Source organism: Aethalodelphis obliquidens, unplaced genomic scaffold (assembly GCF_003676395.1).
Source record: "Aethalodelphis obliquidens isolate GAN/ISIS:26980383/991018 unplaced genomic scaffold, ASM367639v1 scaffold47, whole genome shotgun sequence".
In the NCBI taxonomy this organism is placed as follows: Eukaryota; Metazoa; Chordata; class Mammalia; order Artiodactyla; family Delphinidae; genus Aethalodelphis; species Aethalodelphis obliquidens.
Window position 1 is genome coordinate 1,334,940 of NW_020837991.1, and position 23,011 is coordinate 1,357,950.

The 23,011-nt window shown below is 54.1% G+C and overlaps 1 protein-coding gene across 1 annotated transcript in view; it reads left to right on the forward strand.

The window, feature by feature from the left end:
• The first annotated feature begins 1,552 nt into the window (after positions 1–1,552).
• Positions 1,553–23,011, forward strand: part of LOC113607273 (uncharacterized) — a 253,782-nt gene continuing 232,323 nt past the window's right edge. The window contains 1 exon segment of the mRNA XM_027082476.1: positions 1,553–1,640. Within this exon segment, the coding sequence (XP_026938277.1) occupies positions 1,602–1,640 (39 nt within the window). The 5' untranslated portion in view covers positions 1,553–1,601.

Genomic DNA, 23,011 nt, shown 5'->3' on the forward strand with positions numbered 1-23,011 from the left:
CTGACTAGTCTGATAAGGTCGGGCAGCTGTGGACTCTGTGGCCAGGGGGTTGTGTATTTTCACTGGACCCCCGGGAGCTTTAGCACTTTAAGGCTACAAAGAAGAGGGAATTAACATTTGCTGAGCACCTCTGAGATTTAACTTCTCCTTTAACCTCCACAGCAACCCCATCAGGCAGGTCTTCCTCTCCCAAGCTAAAGAAAAGGGCTTAGAGGGAGAGACCAAGATTATACAATGCTTTTCCTCCCACCACCAGGGACATGCTTCTCACAAGGTCCATGGACCCCAGGAAATGGAGAGTTGGGTATGAGTAAGCAGGACTTACAGATGATCTCAAGGCTGCCTGCTCTGCTCCCAGATCCCACAAATTCTAGGCATTTACCTCCCAGACTTTCCGCCCTGCCCAGGCTGCTCTGAGGGCCCGGGAGAAGCAGAGAGAGGTTGCGTATGGGGGAAAACATAGTCTGCCAGGCAACGCTGGACATGTGCTCCTGACGCACTCAAGTGGACCAGGAATTGGATGAGGGGGCAGGCGTGGGCAGGGGCATGCAAAGCCAGTCTGGGCAGATGCTAAGCCTCCATGAGACTCCTGATCCCAGAAGTGGTGGGCTTGGAGCAGGACTGCAGTATGACACCCATGAGCCCTTGGCACTTGTCTTTCTTGGGGCCCTGCCGGCATAATATATATATATATATATTTATTTAAAATTATTTTTTACAGCTGTGTGTAAATGTGAATATAATCCAGCCTGGATTTTATTATTATTATTCTCAGGTTTTTTCTTTTGATTTTAAAAGAAATTAAATTAAACACATTTGTGTTTGTGCATAGAAATCCTGTGGCCGTCGTGGCCAGCGGGAGCGTGTCTCCTGGGCGGGCACCTCCTTAAACCCCACAAAGAAAACAGCCAGGACCTCCCCTTGCTCCTTAGCAGAAGACAGCTCTCCTCTACCTGCGGGACGATTCTCTCCTGCATCCTACCTGCAGGAACATACCTAAAAAGGTAGGGAGAGTGGATTCTGGACCCAGAATTCGGTTCTAGGGACTCCAGACCACACTTGCCTCTCACCGGGTGCGTGAGCGCATACCTGTTACTGAGCGTCCCTGGGACTCAAGTTTCTTCTGCTGGCAACTGAGAATGCCGGGCAAACGCCCTGAAAGTTCTCAAACGTTGAAAAGCAAAGCTCTCAGGCAGAAGGGACCACCCTTCCCCCGGAGGGGCAGGGACTCGGAGTCGCAGGTCGCGGGGGCGCACGCCGCGTAGGATGCGGATGCGCTCCTGGGTGCGGCGTTTGTGCAGATGTGCGGGGCACGTTCTTTCTTATTAAACACTCCCAGGCTCCCGGTCCGCCCAGGAACTCCGCGGGGCGCTGGACGAGCCACAGGAGGGGGACTCCTTGGGCCCCCGGGCCGTGTCCGCGGAGCTCGCCGGCGGGCGTCCGTGTGTATCGGACGCGCCTGTGGTCCTGGGGTGCCCGAGCGTCGGGGCGCGAGGAGGCGGTGCGTCTGGGCGGCCGGGGCGGGCCGGGGGCGGGGCGCGAGGCGCCGTTCCGGGAGCCTGGCTCGGCGGCTTGGCTCTCGGTGCTGCGAGTGGGCCACCATGCTCAGCGTCGTGCACTTCCTCCGGAGCTTCTTTAAGGTGAGAGGCGGCGTCCCGGGGCCCGCGGTCAGAGCTGGGCGGCGTCTGGCCACGCGTGGGGAGCAGAGCCGACGCGCACCGCTGCTCCCCGGGCTGACCGCTGGGCCCCCGGGTGGGTGGGGGCACCCCGGGCGCTCCCTGCCAACTTTCCAACGTGCCGATCGGGAGACCGAGAGCGTTGCCGCCCAGATCGCGGAGAAGGAGAGGTGCCCGTTGGAGGCGGGCTGGACGGCTGTCCCGGGCCACCCTCAGCGAAGGAGACCGCCCAGTGCCCGGCCTCCCCCGCACCTGCTCGCTCTCGGCACGCAGGGCGCTTGGCAGCCTCGGCCCTTCCATGTAGGATCGCCGGTTCCGGGAAGGACGGCTTGTGCCTGGCCCAGTTGGTGCCCAGGAAGAGGTTGATATTGTTATTTCCCGGGCTGAGGATACCCGAGGTACCGAGGGAGCATACCGACCGGGTTGGGACACTGTTCTGAGGAAGGGGTGTCTAAGCAGGGGGAGGGAAACAGGAACCTGGGGAGTGTTAGACTTCTGCACGGAGTGCGCCCCTTCCCAGGCCCAAGTTCCTGGACTACTCATTAGTGTCCGTGTGTCCAGTTCCTCTGGGGCACCCTTACCTCCCATGCCCCGACGGGGGTCCCATGGGGAGCAGTAGGCTGCAGATTGCCAAGCTCCACCTCCCCAGGTGAGAAACGGATGGGGTTGGCTCTGCCTGGGACCAACTGCATAAAACCAGAGGCAGGGAAGTCAGGGAAGTGTTGTCAGAGTGACAGGCCCCAGAGTGGGCAGCTGTGCACTGGGCAGCCAGACAGTGGGGCTGTCCATGGTGGGAGGAGCTGCTCTGCTTGGCTCTGAGGCCACCTCCTCCTAGAGCGCAGACTGCAGGGTCCAGGTAAAGTTCTCTGGCGCTGAGAGCTCTGGGGAAAGTGGCAAGAAGGCAGATGACCCAGAGCTGGACCTGCCGGAGCCCTGCCCTCAGCCAGTCTGGAATAGCAGCATGTGAATCAGCTCACACCACAGGGATAATTCATGCATACAAACATTGGGAGGGGAGAGGGACGGAGCCTTTCAGAAACTTAGTGAGTGCAGGAGAGACCTTTGAAGAACAGGGGAACCTGGCAGGTGTGAGAGCTGCGGCTCTGAACACACAGGCCCCCCGTACCCTCCTTTGAATTCTGATTTGCTGGTCTTTGTTTTCCCGTTTGGAAACTGTGGACAACAATTCCACACCTTTGAAGGTGGTTGCGAGGATCTTACTACAAAACATACGTGTGTTTATAGAGCAGTGAGCCTGGGACCTTCGTCCTTCCCCACCCATGGCAGTGGTCACAGGTCACCCAGGTGAGGGGAAGTCTGCCAGGCAGAATCAGAAGCTCAGGAAACAGGCAGGTGTGGCTTGGGAAAGAGGTCACTGGACATCCCAGAGCAACCACCTTGCCTGCCCGCCTCCTCGGAAGGAGGGCCTTTGGGGAAGTATTCTCATGGGACACACTTTCCTCACGTTCCCAGCCGGTCCCCAGAGGCCTTTCCACCCCTCGTTGTCCCCAGTACCTGGTGCCTACCCTAGGGTCCCTGGAGGTCCTGAGACACCTCAGGCCTCTCTCTGTGCATACCATGGGGATGAGCAGACATGCCTCTCAAAGGATCTCCCTTTCTGCTGCCCTGCAGAGCCACCCTCGGGAGGGGCCCCGAACACCATGGCAGGCAGTCCACTTTGGGCTATGCAGCTATATCTTGCAGAGCCACCTGTAAAGGCCATTCACACATGCTCTACCTTCAGACACTGGTCGTAAGTTATGCCCCGTGAGGCCACAGGAGTGGGAGGCGGAGGGAACCACGTCCTGACCCCTCCTGGGCCGGGGCCTAAACTGACCATTCGGTGATGGGTGCCTGACTTGGTTGCTTGCTTGATCAAGAATGCTGCTCCGTCCTAGGGAGCTCAGATCGTTGGAGCCCCACGGTCAGACTCTGATAACAGAGACACAGTGTCCACCAAGGTCCAGGAGGAAGAACAGTCCCTCAAACTCCAGGCCTCAGCTGAGACTTCTGTTGGGACTTGCTCTGCTCTGAGCACTGTGGAAACCAACGGGGCATGACAGCCTTGTGAGAGAGCCCTTCACAGTGCAAGGAGAGCAGAGAGCTTGCCCACAGCCTTTGGGATCACCCAGAGAATGAGTTGGAGCGGCACATCCGAGGAGGAATACGTTGCTTCAAAACTCCAGACACCTGCCCGGCACTGTGCGTCTTTCTTGGTGGTAGGGGGCCGAAGTCCAGCGACATGCCTTTCGCTTTCAAAGCGCTATCCAAAATGTTCCAGAAAACTGGACACCTCTGCTGCCTGCCTGGAGGCTTCGCTGAACCGGAAAGTCCCCGTTTTCATGGAATTTTTGCCCCACACTCCAGTACACATTAGGGTACCTTGCTACTTGCTGTTGTCCCAGTGCTGTCAGTGTGGTGCCACAGACCAGCATGAGGTCCTTTGGGGCAGAAAGGTCAAGGTCTCTGCTCACTAAATTACGGCACGAATCAGTGAAGCCCTGAAGGAGGGTGGTGAAGCTATGTTGCTGTGCCTCTCGTGGGGAAAGCACCTGACTTCTGATGAACCCTGAATCAGCAGTTGAGACAAGAAACACACACACACGCACGCACGCACACACGCACACACACGTACACTTTTTGCCAGATTAATGGACAAGGATTTAACAGATTTGTTCCATTTAAGGAGATTGCTTGTGAGACAGCACAGGAGAATCCACACAGTTGAACCTAAAACTGTCCACTGGCATTCTTCAAGGTCCCATGTCTTCTGAACAAGCCAAGCTGGGAAGTTGAAAAGGGCTGCAGTAGGGATTTCTACTCCTTGGCTGGTGATTTCTTAGTCGCCAGAGATGAAGTATTGCTTTTGATTCCCTAGTTTGGAGGGGAGGGGGTGTTCCAGAGGCTTCGAGTTACCCTTTTCTACCACAGTCTCCACATCATGAGTGAAGGAATGGGGTGGAGTTTCTACCAGGGACTGAGCGTGACTTTGCCAGGTGAACACTCTGGAGCTGGGGAAGTCTCGGTAGGACAGATTCAGGATTCCGGTGGGCTACCGTGAAGTGGATGCATGGCAAGCTTCCGTTTATGACCAGACATGCCTGCCACCTCCCATAGGCCAGGAATTCATGTTAGCACAGAGCCAGTGTTCACTAACTTCTGAAAGGTCCAGGTGTTTCTCAGTACAGGAGCCTTCAGAAGATTCATAGTACTATTTGCTTAGGATGTTATTGCAGGTTACCAGTCTCCCCTTCATTGAAGGGGCTCTGGGTCTGTTGACTCAAGCCTGGGAATTAGGCAAGGGGCAGTAGAGTTTAATCAGTGAATATTTATTGAACACCTACTATCTGCCACACACTGTTCTAGGCACACTAAGAGCCTTTTGTCTACTTTTTTTTTACATTTTTTCTCAATATTACACAAGTCCAATAGGACCCCATGGGTGTTGCCCATCCATTTCAGTCCCGGCAGCCCCGTGATCGATGAGTTGATGCCAAAGAGCTGTGGCATCAGACATTCACGTTGGCTTCTGGCACTTTAATGTTGCTTCTCATCCTCTGTCATCCCATCTGCCACCAAAGATAGCGTTTCTCATCAGCATCTCCAGCTGACAGAGAATAGCATTTATGGCAATTTTCCAAGATGTTGACATCCTCCTTGCCAAAGTATTTCTCTGTGCCCCTGTGTCTGTTTGGCTCCACAGGGGACACAGTTAAGGCATGGGGAGCAGGTTGCTCTTGATAAATCCACCCCGACACTCTGTTCCTTCAGATATTTGGATTCCTTCAAGGAATTTTTGCCCTTTCCATTTCAATTCGTGGGGAGCCAATATCAAGCTGAGGTTTTAGTGAACCAGCAGGTCGGCTGCTGGAGCACACCTTGGCTGCTGGAGCTAGCTTGCCGCCTGCAGAACGAGTGCACGCCCCCACGTCAACACATTCATCCTGACCCACAATGTTGTTCATCCCTCCACGGTCAGATGCTCTCACAATCCATCCCCACCCATTTCCCCAGGTCTTTGCCAGTACATGTTGGCAGAGTAATAATTTTCTGAAACGTGAGCCTTTTCCTCCACAGTTTGAGTTGGTAGTTGGTTCCCACGGCCATGCTGAGATCTGACTCTGCTTTTTGTTCTGGAGGCAGGGAAGAGAGCAGGGGTGGACATGAGGAGAACTGGCCTCACTTTACAGGGCAAGGTGATCACAGGCTCTTGAAGCAGCCAGAGAGGGGAGCAGGGGCTGAGTGGGTTTGTGAATCCCCTAATAGATGGCCATTCCTAAGGCCAGGGCTCTCCGTCGTTTCTAAATGATGCTCTGACTTGCATTCAAGGAGCAGGGAAGCAATCCATTCAACCAGCTTTATAATTTACCAATCCACAGATTGGTGGAATCAGACTGCTCCTGGTTCAGGGATATCTCAGGCTTGAGGCTGCAAAAGAGAGGAAACACTTTACGTACAGTCAGAGGGAGTCCTGGGAGTTCAGGGATTTGAGTTAGCTATTCTCTCTCTTTAATCTCGCCGGGGTAGTTCGAAGAAACAGGCTCACCCCATAGTACTTGAGATCTTCATGCCTTTTCCTCAGGTTTTATAGCAAAGTCACATTTCCCCCCAAAGCCCCTAGTAGACTTGGTCACAGCTGATAGAATTAGGCGGTCGCCATGCATGCAATGAGGTGCCAGAGTTCCGTAACTTAATTCCCAATATATTTTCACTGCCTTTGACCTCAAATTGGTGGATTAACCAATCCCAGCACTTCCCTCCCCCTTTCTTTAAGGGTCTGTTATCTATAATCACCCTAGTAACAATTTCTTTACTAGTGAATGCTCTTGGTTGCAAAAGGCAAAAATAGACTTTCAGTTAAGTGAAAAAAAAAAAAAAAGAACTGTCTTGTCAGGGTGTGGGGTAGCTCCCAGGACCCAGCTTGGGTGGGAATCAAAAGAACTTGGGGCACAATCGGTCCTGCTCGACAGGCCAGCTGCTGAGGACGCCTCTGGCGGGGCTGCTTCTGGACAGTCAGCTCTGTCGCACCTCTGAGAATATGTCCACCTCCCTCTTGCAGGTGGTTAGGTCTGTTCTCAACATCCACCGTCCTACCTGGATCTGAGCCGAGCTGCCCTCCGGAGGGTGGGAAGGGAGGAAATCTGCCCCCCTTTCTGTTACCAAGATGGATGGGGCCCAGTTTCTCAATTGTCCTGGGATCCTTTCCTCCCCCCAGTCAGGACTGCTGTTCAGATGCTGGGCAGGAAAGCAGCAAATACCCCGCACGCAATTAAAGTCCCACCAGGACTCGCTCAGCCTGTCAACCTTAGGCGTGAGGGGTGTGCACCCCAGGTCCCAGGGGCATTTGCTAGGGAGTCACCCACATATTCCAGCTCTTCTGGGTAAAGGTCACAACAGGCACCTGGAGTCACACAGACCCTGCCCTGTGAGAGGTCATGAGGAGGCTGTCCCCTTGAGTCCTAAAGAGGCTGGTCTCTTGGGATGACAGAGAGAGGAGAGGGCAGAGTGGGTGGCACAGACCAGCTCTGGGAATCAGCTGTCTGCCATGAGGCCCTCAGTGCCTCCCCAGGGCTGCTGTTTCCCCAACACCCTGGACTCTGCCATCCTTGGCCCGTCATGCTGCTTAGAGGTCCGGTGCTTCCTCTGCCCCGGGGCCTTCTCTTCCGCGCAGCCCTTCACAAGACTCTGCTGTGGCCAGAGGCCAGAGGCCCCCTGTGCTTTTACTCCAGACCTTCCTTCTGCTCCCTCTGCGAACTCAGGAAACAACCTTGACCTCACCAGGTCCCCTCCACCCAGCCGTTCAAAATATGCTTTCCAAGCACGTCCAAATTCTGAGTCCTGCTCTCTTCCTCTGGGGTGAAGGCTCTGAGAGGGTGGGGCTGGGGTTTGGAGCATCGTGTCCTGGGAAATGCTAGCTGAGCCTGGGAATGAATCAACCAGCAGGAGGAAAACCTGGGCCAGGTCAGTGCCCCGAGGGAGCCCCTCGTCCAGGGGGCCTGAGTAGGCTGCCCGGGGTTGTTGGTTCTAGAGACGTATCCCCACAACCTTCTCTCCAAGCTTGGGCCAAGCTCAGCCCAGCTCTCTAGACTTCGGGGGCCCAGCCTCCCCATTTCTGGGTGCCTGTCCTCCCCTCGGACGCCAGCCAGTGCTAGTGGTCCTTTCAGGGCCAGCCTGAGACTCCAGCCACTGTTTATAACCTCAGGGAGTTGCTGGGCTTGAATTCACTCTTGGTACTGTGTAGGGCTTGCTGGCCCCAAATGTTTTGTTTGCTTCTCCTGCCAGGTAGAACTGGGCAGTGTCCCTGCGCTCTGGCTCCTGAGAAGTGCTCTGTCTTTCAGGAGTCCTTTCATGGTTTCCTCATCTCTGAAATAGGCAGTCTCCTTCTCGCCAGCTGTAAGGTTGTGAGGTTTATTGCCTGGCTCCTGGACCCTCCTGGGTACCCAGGGTGAGCCCTCTGGGGGGTGTGGGTGGTCCTGCCTGTGAGGCCCTGCAGCCCCTCCTATGGTGACTCATGTGCCACTGGTCAAGGGGTTGAGTGGTGTCCCCACGCTCACAGGCTGCCCTTCCCTGGGGTACCTCCACACCACACTAGCCTCCCCACCATATCACCTCCTCCAGGAAGTCTTCCTTGATGCTTCCTTGTCTCCCCTTTGGACCCCTTCTCTGTGCTGTCTTTGCAGCTCATCTTCCCTCAGTCATAGGAGCACACTGAGTTATAACTGTCTCTCATTCCTCCGTGCACACATTCATTTAAGTATACTTTTATTAAGGGTCAACTTACTGTATATTTCTATTTCATACTGTTCTTAGAAGACTCCATGACTACACATTATAATTTTCTTTTCCCCCAAGTTCCCAGCTTTTCCATTTACTCTCACATATGACGTGCCACAATGACACAAAAACAAGCCATTTCATACCCCATGTACACCATATGAAAACCCCACAGCAGAGTGGAGACGATGCTTCCATTGTACTTAGTAATTAATGAATGTACTAATTCAAAACTCATCATATTTGATATTGGGAGGTAGATGCATGAGTGTTTGTCTTATTATTATTTCATAGCATACATAAATTTTTTTTGTATCCTATATCACATAATTTAAAAATCGACCATATAATGAACCAATCAGCACAAACCGGAAACAGGAAAAAGGAAACAGAGAAATCCTCTTCCTGTTCTCACGCACTTGCTGTCCATGGTGGAGGCGTCGGGGGGTCAGGGAGGAGAGTGGGAGAGGGACCCCCTCCTCAGTCATCTCCCAGGGGCTGCAGCTGGCCTCTGGATCTCCTGCCTGTCTAGATGCCTGAGCAGTGCAGGTGGGAGGGTGACATCCAGGACCTGGACGGAGCCGTGCTCAATGGCATCTGGTTAAGTAAATGACAAGAATATGACTTTGGAGCACAAGCGACGGGTGAATGGACTGCTTCCTTGGCGGCTCAGGCCAGTACAGCCAGGGCCCTGCACACCTGGGACCCGAGGCTGCAGCTCTCAGCACAGCTGCACGTCAGAATCACCAGCTACACAGACTGAGTGGGTTGGAACCCAGGCCTGGGGCCCGGGCCCTGGTTCCTAGGCTCGCAGGTGACTCCAGGGCACGGCTGAGCTGAGAAGCACTGATGTATAGACCTTGGAGCCGCCTGCGCTCCCCACAGGGACAGGGCCGTTCTCGGGGTTTCTCTGGACTGAAGCCGAGGCCAGACCATAAGTCGCCCTCTGACCTTCACACCACCCTGTTGTATCCGAGGGGCGTATGTGCTTTCCTGATGACTGGGCGTGACCGTGGCTGAATCCCAGCAGTGGTCCGCCATAGACCCCGGCCCCCCAGGCAGCCCCAAGTGCCATGGGTGTTCGCCGTGTAACGTGTGTACCAAAGAGGCAATTTGTCTCTCCTGGCGGCTTCTAGCCAATGAGGTGAAGATTTCCTGAGCTTGAGAAGTGACCTTCTTGGAGTGGGGCCTGGGCCGGGAAGCTGCGCTGTGTGGTGCTGACCGACCTCCCGGGGCCCCCGGCATTGGCGGTGGGCCCGGGGCTGGGGCGGCGTAGACCAGCTCTCCCGTGGGGCTCAGTGCTCACGGGCACCGTCATCGGAACCCCGCACTCCCAGGGGTGTTGTGAAAGTTAAATGATAATGAAAACGCGGAAAAGCACACGCGTCACCCAGCGCAGAGTGAGCACTCGACGGCTGTTACTCATCTCCTGTGCTTTTCTTTCCCCTTCCCTGTTTCTCTCTTCCCCCAAACAAATATCCGTCCTTGTAACCAGTGGAGTTGAGTGGAAACCCACCTCCTGATACGGGGCCACGTGAGGATGCTGCTCAGGCCGACACTGCTGGTGCAGCGCCTGTTATGGGACAAGGTGCGTTTTCACAGAAGAGCTCGGACTATGTGACACTCCCAGAGGAGCCAAAGTCCTGGAAGGTGGTTTTCCTCGCGTGAAGACTGAGCCTTGTGAGAAAGTGGGCAACAACTGAACGGAGGTACATCCGCGGAACACCACTCAGCGAGAGAGGTGTGGACCGCTGGTACACACCCCAACCTGGATGAATCTCCAGAGAATGTGGCTGAATGAGAGCAGCCCGAATGCTGCCTGGCTGCATTGATCTAAAACTCTAGACAATACTGACGAGTCTCTAGTGACGGAAAACAGGGTGCGGGGCAGGTGGGGGTCGGAGAGTGGGACGGCAGAGGGGCATGAGCTGGTGGGGACGTGAGACGTTCATTGTCCTGTCTGGTGACAGTTTCGCGGTGCATACACATGTCGGAAACCCTCAAGTCCTACCTCCAATGTGTGCCGTTTACCAAATGTCAATTATACGTCGATAGAGCTGGGGTCTCTCTCTGGAGGAACCGGCCTTAGATCTCTTAGCCAGAGCATCTCAAAGCACTCCTCCCTCCTTGAAAACAATCCCTTTGCTTTCTTCACCCCCTTCCTGCGGTGCCACGGGCACAGAGACTACAGTGGTTATGGGGCAGCGGATGGCCAGTGAGACGGAGGCCCCGTCTAAGATAGAGATGAGGGATTCTGGTTTAGTCAGCTGAGGTGTCCTAGGCACATGCCACTGGTGTGTCATTGCTGGCTGGTCCTGTGAGAGGCGTAGGGCCTGGGGATGCTTCGTCAGCCGGTGCCTTCACCCCGAGAGTCAGGCATTGTGTTCCCGGGAGGGTGCAGTGCCTACCTGCAGCTCTGTGACGTGGTGTTGGAAAGGACTTCCTGCTGGAGTTGGCCTGGTGACGTGGGTTTGGGGAGATTTCAGGAAGCAGGAGCAATTCTGTGATTGGGTGACTTAATAAATCTCACCCAGGAGGAGAAACAATTGGTCTGAAGCTAAACCTGGGGTTGACGAAGCAGCCGCCGTCACCCGGCGTAGCCGGCTCTTTGCTCTCTGTGGCCTGGACGTGTGTGTTCCATCTGTGCCCGTGAACATGGAGGGGCTCCATCACAGCCCCAGGGTGCCTTGCCTGACGGTGATGCTCCATGACATTGTTCACGTTCCACAGGAGGACACCGGGCTCCACTGAGACGCCAGAGTGGCTCCTGCGTTTCATGGCCACTGTTGTCCTTGCTCATTGGAACTGAGTCGGGTGCATATCCAACCTCTGAGAGCTATATCCACGGATACATGCCGAGGCCCTCCTGGCCCCAGTGACTCAACTCTCCAGAGGGGGCCCGGCGAGTATTTGGGAAAAGGCTTGGGGTGATTCTGTGATTCTGCTGTGGACCATGGTGCAGAGCCCCGCTTGGATTCCTGACTTGCTGAGCCCAGCAGAGTTGGTGCTCTGAGCCCCTCCCCCAGCTTCCCCCACCCCCGCCCAGCCAGCTCCAGCCTCCAGAAGCAGGTTGTCCCCTCTCACCCAGGAGACTGGCCTTGCCCAGCACTGCAGGCCCTCTGCACGCTGCTCCGTGCTGGGGCCATGCTGACCAGCGGGGAGCTGGGGACCCTGCCTCTGTCCCAGAACATCTGCTTCTCACCTGGAGTCTGAATTCCTCAATGGGGAAGAGCCATAAGGAGATGTGGGAGACCTTGTAAGACAGAGGAGGTTTCCATCACCACGGTGGACTTAGGGGCACTCCAAATCCTAGCTGTGAATGGGGTGCGGCTCAGCCATCCGAATCCTCAGTTTCTCTGTAAAATGGGGATAACACCATCTGTCAGATCGTGAAAGTCGGTGAGCTCCCGTTGGTAAAATACGTGGCCTGGGGACCTTGAGTTTTCAAGAGTGAGGCCCCTCGGAGGACTGGACCCCAGGGTGGGAGCACATTTGGCATTCTGTCCCCTCCTGAGGCTGCCTCAGTCCCGTCTCTCTCTGTGAGTTCTGGAGTTGATAAAATGTCAGGAGAGGATTCACCAGGGAAAACACTGGCTGAGAGAAGACACAGCCTCCACCCGAAGGGTGATGAGTAAGACACGGACCACGGGTGGATGGGGAGCAGGGAAGCTCTGAAGGGACAGCCCGTGTGGCCTCACCCCCGTGCAGCACGCAGCCTAGTGCCCAGCTCCACCTACCCTCCTCATTGTTGTCACACGGACCACATGGCTGTCACCCTCCCCTGGCCACAGTCTCAGGAACGCGGCGGGAGCTGAGCCTCTGGATAGGGACACGTGTGGCCGGTCACCTCTGGCTGAAGCTGACTGGTCAAGTGGAGACCACAGGTGCTGGAGAGGCCATATGGAAGCAGGAACTCCCCGATGCAGTGGGGAAGGAGGCCTGGACACAGGACACTGGGGCCGGCTGGGAGGAGCTCTGAGGTCCCTGTCTCCAGGCAGGAGAAGGGCTGTATTTGCAGTGTGATGGAGTTTGCACAAGACAGGAGCTTTCTCCAGGGCAAATGAGCTCCCACCCTGTCTCAGGACCGCCGTCTGAAGCCGCCCCTGGGAGGTGGCCACTCCCTCAGGCTCAGATCCAATCTAAAGTGGCCGGCACTCTGGCCCAGTGTTCTGATTTGATCCCAGAAGTGCAGTTCATTCGTTCCATCTACAGCACCTGCCAAGTCCTGTTTCATCGCAGGCCTTGTGATGGGGAGACCAAGCCATGAGGGAGACAGAGCCCAGCCACACACATGCCCCCAGTAGGTGGTTCTGAATTCTCCTGAGCACCAGGCCAGCGACCTTCTGCGCATTCGGTGGAGGCTGTGACCCGCAGGCTGGACACACCCCTGCTTTGGTGTGCATGCACCCTCTGCTTGCAATCCCAGAGGCCCACCAAGCCTGTGGACGGCAGTCTAGGAGACCTGCTCTGGCTTGTGAGCTCGTGAGGACCAGGGCCACAAATTACTGTTTCTCTTTCTCCCTCTCTAGTGCCCAGCACGGAGCGTTGAGTGAGGTGGCAGCTCTGTGCGTGTTTCAGTGAGGAGACCGGGAACATGGCCCTTTGCTCCACATCGCTGAGACCTGGGTAGTAGGGGATGGGTAGATTGTCCATGTTAGTGGGACAAAGAGTCAGACACTACCCATGGGGGATGGGCCATGGTGGGGCTGCAGCAAGGGCCTGGAGGGGTTGGCACGCCTGGGGATCAGGTGCCCAGAGGGAGGGCACTGAGCCCTGAAGCCCAGGGCGGGCACTGGCTGACAGTCTTGGTGCACAAGGGACCTGGCCAGGGACGCTGCCTGGAGGACAGTGGGCTGGGCCTCAGACAGGCTGGGCGGGCCCTGGACATCTCTGATCCTTCACCCCAGCCAATGCCAGGGAGGAAAGCTGGTGCCAAAGCAGAGAGGTGAGAAGAGAAAATCAAGCCTGCCCGGCGAGGAGGTGCTGCCGGCCTGCGTGCGCCCCAGGGGAGTAGAGGGCCGCTCGTGGGGTCTCACCTGCTGCCCCCACTTTGCCTCCTCGTCCACAGCCCCAGCCCAGGAGCACCTCCCTGCCCCTCCCTCAGATCGGAGGCTTTCACAGCCCCCCTCTATGTCCTTCAGCAGCACAAGTTCTCAGAGCGTGTTTGTTTCTCTCTAAAAATGGTCCAGTGCCAACCTGGTCAAGCAGCTCCTAAAGAGCCCCAGGAGGGCGCTGGGATCTGGGGAAGCTCTGGCTCTTCACGGGGGCCTTGGGACGGGGATACCCTGTCAAGTGTTCAGTGTCACGTCACAGGGGCGCAGAGACGGGGAGGGAGACAGGGGTGCATGGAAGTTTTCTGTGCCCTATTTGGAGAGTTGCCACCTTTGCTGTTCACAGAGGCATCTCTGACCGGGGCCCCATGCCCAAGCTGTCAGTAGGGATACAGCAGCCACGCGGCTCCTGGGGTCACTCCAAAGGGCTGGCCGGGCCACCTTCTTGCTGTGGAACCTAGGGGAGTCGCACTTCAAAGCTCTTGAGAGGCAAGGCAACAATCCACCTTTCCTGGAGCTTAACATGCACTTTTCAAAAAGCAGTTTGATACTTCTGACATCAAGGTGCATTTATAATTGATGTGTACATTTAAAAGTGATTTCGTCTTCCCTCTCCAAAGCTATCATTAACTTCGTGGCATCTATGCACTGAGGAAACAGGACAGTTGTCAATCCCCCACATGTTCGGGAAACACAGTGTGTGCATCGCTTGGAGGCCCCAGTCCCAGCCCAGCCCAGGAGCTGTGTGACTCCCTGAAGAAACTCCCACGTCCAGGGCATCCTCAGAGTGACATGCCAGGACGGAGGGACACGTCTCCCAGGGAGAAAGGAAGGAGTCCCCAACACTCCCAGAGAGGCTCCCACCAGGCCCCAGAGCCGCCTGTACCACATCTTCCTAGCCGTGATTGTGGTCGGCATGATTTTGTGTCTGACGCACAGAGCAGCGGCCGCTTTGCCTGAGCGTCCCGTGTCCATCTTTGTGCAGGCAGAATCACCTCTCAAGGCACCTCAGGGAGCAGGCACTTCTGGTGACCCTTGTGTGTCTGTCAGAGAGCTGCTGACACAGCTAGCGATGGGTCTTCACGTTCAAGGACTGTTTTTCTCCGGGATCTGGTTCTACTCTCCTCCAGTGAGGCCGGCTCCGGAACCCACCTCCCCAGCTTGTCTGTGGCCCAAACCAGCACTAAATGGCTCTTGACTGGATTCCCAACTCCAGATCCTCCAAATTGGCCAAATGCCTCTGTCCCTCTGGTACAGCTGCACGTATCCTAACACAACAGGGCACGTGGCCAGTGGGCAGAGGGGACAGACTGTAAGGATGGCAGAGCCTCTAGCGGGGGTGCAGCGGCAGCAGGCAGGCAGGTGTCCCTCCTAACAGAGGCCTCATTTTGCTGATGAATCAATTCAGACTCCAGGGGGTGACAGGCAGAGGGGTGGAGGTAGAGCAAGACCCAACATCAACGCCCCCATTTTCCCACCATACTGGGTGGCCTCCAGCAATCTAGGCTTTTCAGTGAGACCCTTCGTGATGACGTTCTGGGCCACCAGGGCCTCTGCCGTGCATGTGCTTCTGTGTCCGAGGGAGTGGCCCCCTCCCTGTGCAGGTGTGATGGGCTCCAGACCAACCATGAGTCTGCAGAGCCGCCTCGGACCGCCAGGTGCGGGCCCTCCTGGGGCTGCCACACCCACATCCCACCACGAGCAGTTCTCTCAGTCCCTCTGAGTAGGTCTATCTGCTAAACTGGGGCGACCACCTACTGAGGCCCCCAGGCAGGGCTGCAGAGAGGGCAGGGGGGAGGTGGAGCTCTCCAGCTTTGTGCGATATGTGACCGCTACGGTTGCGCAGCTATGTTGGCATGTGGAGAAGGATGGGTACCAGCTGAAGCGGGGATTCGACCGTCTGCATGACCAGAGGTCAGCACGTGCCTTTCTTCTGTCTGGTGGCCTTGTGGGGGTGGGAGCGGGACCTGGGAAAAGCAGGGCCATGAGGACTCAAGTCAGGACGCGTCTGTAGATGGCGGCAGGCATCACCTGCCAGCCCCCGGTGGGTGGGCCCAGCTGGCCTGTGGCTCATTACTTCATGGTCGGGAGGAGAGCCTGTGAAGGCCCCTGGGCGGGCTCTGGTGCAAATCAGTACATTGTGCCGTGTTGTTTCTCACGCAGCTATGTCTCCTCAGGGAAAGGAAGGCCACTCTCTTCCCCTGGAGAGACATAGCTAGGAACTGTGGGCACGAGTGCGCTGCAGCCAGGAGCCGGGAGCGGTCCCTTCAGCCTGGGGAGACCTCCCGTGCAGCAGGTCAGGAGGGCAGGCGCTGCCCGCCTGCTGGGAAGGAGCTGCTGCCAGGCCTTTGGATGGGCGGCCACGCTGCCTCTGGCCCGAGAGACTGGAGCGGGGCAGGCGGGGGGATCCGCGGGGCAGCAGGTCAGAACCCAGTGCCACGTGCTGGTGGGAAGAGGCACGGCGGCGTCCTCACCGTGCACACACAGTCATTCACTGGAATCTCCCGACCGCATCCACTCATCTAAGAGGCGCCCACCCTCTCAGGGAAACCTGGGACCCTGAAGTCTTGTTCAGCCCCATCTCCGGGGATCCAGCAAGGCTCACAAGTCGATGTTTGTGCACCCAGATATGGGGAGTCAGAGAGACCTTTCCAAACGCAAATGCCACCACTACGTAGCCTGGGCAAGCAGCTGTTCCGAGCTTCAGTAAGGAAATCTGCAGAAAAAAGATAAGAACACCCTCCTCATTTTAGGATGAAATAGTGTCTATAAGGCACCGGACACATGGGGAGCGCCTCACGCCGAGTTATTTTGTTACCACAGATGTAATTTTTATAATAGGAGAGACAATTTTCATTCAAGGGTTTGCTGAGCAGCTGCCCTGTGGCAGGCTGGAGGGCTAGAGGGGCTGACATGCGCCCCCTGGAGGAGCCTGGTATCTCGCAGTGGAGACGGGCAGGCGCACAACAGCAACAAGGTCAACAGCAAGCAGCAACAGCTTCACCCCCGCAGCTAGGGATTCGGACAGGAGGCAGCATCCGGAGACAAGCACTCAGCCCTGCCCTGGAACAGAGGAGATGCCGCAGGAGCCAGGCGCGTGGGAAGCGCTAGCTTGGAGCCCTGTGCGCCTGCGCGGATTCCTGATACCCGAGGGAGGCTTAGGAGCGAGCTGGGGAGCCTGTGAAGGAGGCCGGACGATGTGCACGTAGGCAAAGCATGGGCGCAAGTGTGTGCTGGGAGCACGAGCGTCTTAGGAGATGCCTAGGTGTGAGTGGGGACTGGGAGGGAGAAGTGAGGATGCAGAGTAGGGCCAGGATGTGCTGAGCCCTGGCGTTTCCTGAGGGCAGTGGAGAACCGCGGGGCGGAGACCGGGGTGACATCAGCGGTGGGTGTGCTGAGATCGGAGGCAAGGGCTGGGGGCCACAGGAGCCCACCCCTCCTCAAGGCAGAGGGTCCTCGTCCTGCTCAGAGCCCAGGAGCAGTGCAGAAGAGGGCTTAGTAGGAAAAGGGCAAAGCCACGGCAGCCAGGAGGACAACATGGAAAGGTCCGTTGCTCTCCTGGGCCCAGAGCAAACTCCTCTCCCCTGGGGATCCTGGGCCTGCTGCCGGTCCAGGCCAAGAAGCTGCTCAGATGTCAGGGAAGAAGCTGCCTCCTTCCAGAAGCCTGAAACACCCAGGTCAGGGAGCTCCCATCATGGGTCACCTGGCAAGAGCCACGCGTGTCTGGTTCCTTGGGTTCCCTGGCCTGGCCTTTCCCACGAGACACCTTCATACGGCACCGCGAGGGAGGGACTTCCTGGCTCCGCCACACCCCTCCCAAGGCCCAGGCTGGGGTCTTCTGGGGGGAATCCCACACAGCACCTCACAGTCTGATGCTAACAGCCATACAGCTGACAATGGACCTGTGATGGCAGAAAATTCAGAACAACAGGTGGGAGAGGGAAGCAGAGTTGAGCTCCATGGTGTACTTGGGCGTCTCCAGACACAGCACTTAGCCTAATTCTGTCTTCTCACCTGTAAAGTGCTGCCTACTTCACAGGCTTGTTTGGACTTAGCTGCAAGGTGAGATTTAGAGGAGGCGTGTAATGCTGGCACTTTTCCTTTCCGGTCTTCAATCACATGACGTTCTGCAAAGCACAGAGGTGAGCCTTGACTCACCTATTTCAGTGGATACTGTGAGAAGAGCATGGTCCAGGGCGGAGCTGCAGAGACAGGTGTGGGCTGCACCAGGTGTCTGTGAGCATCAGCTTTCAGGAACAGCAGTTTTCTCTGTTTGTCTTGGGCTCTTAGGTCTCTGTGGCATGTTCCACCTCTCTACAACATGAATGGGGCAGAACCTGAGGGGTGGGCGTGTAAGGAACACCTTCATTTGGTTCCACTGTTGTTTACAGGCCACACAAGCCCTGGCAACATCCCGGCCACCGTGGGAATGCAGTGTGGGTCAGGTGAATGGAGGACGCGGCCATAATAGATAAAATGCAGTGAGGTCAGCCTTGAAGAATGGAAAGAGCGAGGCTGGTGCCAGAATACCTGCATCCTAGTCCCAGCTTTGCCGTTACCTTGCTGTGTGATGCTGGGCGAGTCACTAAACTTGTGGGATAGGGCTCTCAGTTCTCTCACCTGTCAAGTGCAAATGTCCTCCGTCCTGCTTACCTCCTAGGTTATTGGGATGATGAAACTGATGATGCATGTGGGAATAGCTTGGGAAGCAAAGAAGTATGTCTGAGACAAGAGAAATGATTTTAAAAATTATGGGGTATCCAAACAAAATGGTTAATAAAATTATGTCATAGAATACTATTTAATGACATGAAAAAAATATTTACAATATACTCTCAGGCAATTTCATATTTGAAATAAAGATCTGTACCTATGCTATGAGGTACGTTGAAGTGCTAAAGCTACAGGCCAAGCCCTGTTTCAGGTGCTTGGAAACCTGCAGTGGAGCAGGCTGAAACTCCTGCCCTGGGAGCCTATGTTGGTGTTGGGGGGGAGTGCAAAAAATGCACATTCCTTCCATGGAGGGCGTCTCCATAAAGTCAGGGTCATTATACCTGCCTCTTGCAAGGCAATGGTGTGGGGCACACCCTGGGGCAGCTCTATCCCAGGCAGGTATACACACACACACACACACACACACACACACACACACACACACACACACACACATATATATATATATTTTTTTTTTTTCCAGGCAGGTATATTTGAGAAGACAGGGCTCCCACTCCCCCTACCTGCAGCTCCCAGCCCGGTACTATGGTTTTACCCCAGGAGGGGAAAACTGCTGGCATTCTCATCCCCAGCCCCATGTTGCAGGAATTCTGTCCTGGCAGGTGCTGTTGAGAAGAGCCCCAGCCTCACTCAAGTGGCAGCTCTGCCCCAGTCACAGCAGGCAAAGAATACTGGGGCCACAGTCATTCCCTGCCCCAGCTCACTCGTAGGATAGGGGTTCCATGCCAGGAGGGGGGAAGCCGCAAGGACCAGGGACGGCCAGCTGGTAGAGTGGGGGGTGATGTCAGTCAGGAAAAGCAGACCGCCACCCCCAGCTCTGTGGCAAGGGCTTCTGCCTGAGGAAAAAGGCAGGCCATGAGGACCCTGCAGCTCTGCTTGAGGGCCTTGACTTCTGATTCGGGACAGAGAGTGGAGGACTTGGTGGAGAGCAATTAAGAGGAAGCTGGTAGCTTCATGAGCCGGGCATCCCCAAGATCACCTTCAGGCTTGATGATTGGCTAGAAGGACTCATAGCCCTCAGAAAAGCTGTCGTACTCATAGTTATGGTTTATTACAGAGAAAAGGCATAGATTTAAATCAGCCCAGGGAAAGGGTGCACAGGGAAAAATCCAGGTGAAAGTGTCCAGGTGTCCTCTCCAGTGGCATCACACAATGCAGTGCTTAATTCTCCCAGCAAAGATATGTGACAACATGTGTAAAGGTTGTCAACCAGGGAAATTAACCTGAGCCTTATGTCCAGGGTTTTTCTTGGTGTCCACGTATCATGGAGTGCCTATATGACTAACCTTAGCTACTCAGACTCTAGTCTCCCAGAGGTCCCAGCTTGGCCCAGGGCCTCAGGCATGCAAAAACACTCTTACCAGGCAGGATATTCCAAGAACTCAGAGGTTATCTCCCAGGAGCCTGTCCTTTCTTTGGAGTGTGCAGGGTTTGAGTAATGCAAGCCTGCTAAGTCAACTCTTTACTGGACACTTCAAGAAACAAGCAAATGGCAGAAAGAGGAATAGTTTAATAGAGAGACAGCTAAGAAGAGTCCTCCTGGGATCACAGTAAACCACGGGAGTTGGGAAGGCCACGTGCATGTGCCGGCTGCAGCCACACAGGAGCAACCAGAGCAGGATGTGAGCAGACACGGGGGCATTCTCCAAGCTGCATACAGACCTGTCAACACAGGGTGGAAGCCTCAGTGGCACAAGGGTCCTAGCAGAACCTGTGGCCAAACACTGACTGAACAATGACCTATTGTCGCCCAGGTACAACTCCCAGGAAGCCATGCTTTAAAATAAAACCACACACATCCCTGGAATTCTGGAAGACTGTGTACATGCACAAGGCTACACCCTCTCAGGAGTGATCAGAGAGGGAACGACTGGTCCCTGGCTAAAGTTGGACAAAACTGTAAACTCCCTGAATGGCGACAGCAGCTTCCAAGCCACATGCACATCTAATGGTAAAGGGCTGTTGACCTAAAACAAATAGACAGCCAGATATTTCTCCAGCAAAGATGGTTTTGTTCAGGATCAGCAGAGAATGGCAACTTGGGGTCTGCAAACATGGTGAGCCGTGTGCAAGTCCCTGCATGGCAAGGGAAGCAGACACATTTTTTTGTTTTTTTTTTGCGGTACGCAGGCCTCTCACCGTTGTGGCCTCTCCCGTTGCGGAGCACAGGCTCCGGACGCGCAGGCTCAGCGGCCATGGCTCACGGGCCCAGCCGCTTCGCGGCATGTGGGATCTTCGTGGACCGGGGCACGAACCCATGTCCCCTGCACCGGCAGGCGGACTCTCAATCACTGCGCCACCAGGGAAGCCCGAAGCAGACACTTTTATAGAGGGGAAAAGGAAGTTGCGAGGGTGATAGTAAACAAAGAGCTCATGGCTCTTCATTGGTTGAGTTGTTGTCAGGATAGAAGAGGGGTCTTTCTTCTCATTGGGCCCTGTTGTCATCACAGGGCATGAGAGCTCCCCCTTCTGGTCTCCAGAGACTCTATTTAATTGAGGTTTCTGTTTACTAATTTTTTACAGGGTAAAAAAATCTAACAAATCATGGAAACTTAAGCAAAACCTTTGGCCAATAAGTGGCTCAGACTGGTCAAGGGATAGCCCCTAGGTAAGCTGGTTAAAAGAAAAAAACAAGAAGAAAAATCCTGAAGAGGGTTATCAGAGGCTGCACACCATGTGGGAATGGATTTTGCAGATTAGTTGTCAAGTCACTAAACAAACAAACAAACAAAAAACACAACAACTGACCAGACAACAACAGCATCAACAACCCAGAGGAGGAAAATTAATATCCAGAGTTGCTACACTATATTATCTGAAATGTCCAATTTTCAACAAGAATAGTAACAAAAAATATACAAGACATGCAAAGAAATAGGAAAGTGTGACCCACACACAGGGGGGAAAAAAGCAAGCAATAGAAACACTTTGAAGGGGTGTAAATGGTGGCCTCAGCTGACAAAGACTTCAAAGCAGCTGTCATAAAGATGTTCAAAGCACTAAAGGAAACGATGCATAAAGAATTTAAGGAAGGTGTGATAAGTATCTCACCAAACAGAAAATATCAGTGAAGGACTAGAAAATATTAATATTAATATTAACCAGTGGAAATTCTGGAGTTGAAAAGTACAATAACCAAAACGAAAATTTTGGTAGAGGGGTAATTCCCTGGTGGTCCAGTGGTTAGGACTCCAAGCTTTCACTGCCAAGGGTGCAGGTTCATTCCCTGCTTGGGGAACTAAGATCCTAAAGGCCATGTGGCAAGGCACAAAAATTAAAAAAAAAAAAAAAATTGTAAAAAGAACAACAGATTCAGACCCAAACAAAAAAATAACAAAATAATTTTTTAAATGTTTACTAGAGGGGCGCAAAAGATTTGAGCTAGCAGAATGATTGAACTTGAAGATAGATTGAGATAATGCAATCTGAGGAAGAGAGGGAAAAAAATGAAAAGTGAACAGAGCCCCAGAGAAACGTTGGACACAATTAAGTGCACCCACAGAAGCATAATGGGAGTACAGTACAGAAGAAGTGGAGAAGGTAGAATACATTCATTCTCAGATACACAAAAATGGAAAGAATTTGCTGCCAGCCAATCTGCCTTACAAGAAAGGCTAAAAGAAATTCTTCAGGCTGAGAGCAGATGACACCAGAGAGTAATTCAAATCTACATAAACAAACAGAGAATGCCAGTAAAGGTAATTGTTTAGGTAAGAGACAGTTACAATTGCATTTCCATTTCACCTGAGATATCAAATTTATGGGTATGGAGTTGTTCATAATATTCCTTTATTATCCTTTTAATGTCCATGGGACTAGTAGTGATGGCCACTTTCATAACTATGTATTGTATTTTAATTTTCATTCAAAATATTTTCTAATTTCAGTGGTAACTTCCCTGAATGGAAAAATAAACAGGAGACTTCTCCCCATTCCTTCTGAATGTTGCAAGCCCCTTTCCTCTTCCTAAAGCCAGTTCTAAAAGTCCTATCCTAGAGATTTCTCTGTGCCCTCGTGCCCATTTCCAGGTTGGGTGAAGGATGTCAGTGAAAACACGAGAAACTCACCTCAGTGGTATTTCAAATTCTGGCTTTCTCTACTATCGAATTGCTACTGTTTACTTTAAAGAGTCCTCAAATAGCTGTTCCGTGCATTCCGTCTGAGTTGTACAGCTGCGTTTCGTGGGAGAGGCAGGGTGGAGTGTGCTTACTTCATCTTACTTGGAAACGGAACCTCCCGATGTCTTTTTCTTAATTGAGGAATTTCTTGCAAAGCCACAGTAAAAATAAGCCAGAGTAATGTGGAAACATAGCAGGGGGTCACCTAGCCCAGATTTGGGGAATTAACCTTAGTGGCAGATAAGGGGGAGCAGGGAAGGTTTCCCAGAGGAACTAAGACCTTGCTGTCTCTTGGCTGGGCTTAATGTGGGAGAAAGGTATTCTGAATAACAGGACCCACTGTGGCACAAAGGTGTGAAAGAGTGTGGTGTCTTTAGGGGACAAAGGCAAAGGATTTTATACAACTGGAGCCCTATGTGCAGCAAACAGGAAGGAAGAGGCAAGAAAGGCAGAGGTCAGATCAGTCAGTAGGACTTTGTATCATTCTAGAGTATTTGGATTCTGTTGGAAATTTTATAGAGAGTGTATTAGTTACCATGGCTGCTGTAAGAAATTACCACAAATGTAGAAGCTTAATCTATTCGCTCACAACTCTGGAGGACAAAAGCCCAAAGTCAGATTCAGTGGGTTAAAGTCAAGGTGTCCTCCGGGCTGGTTC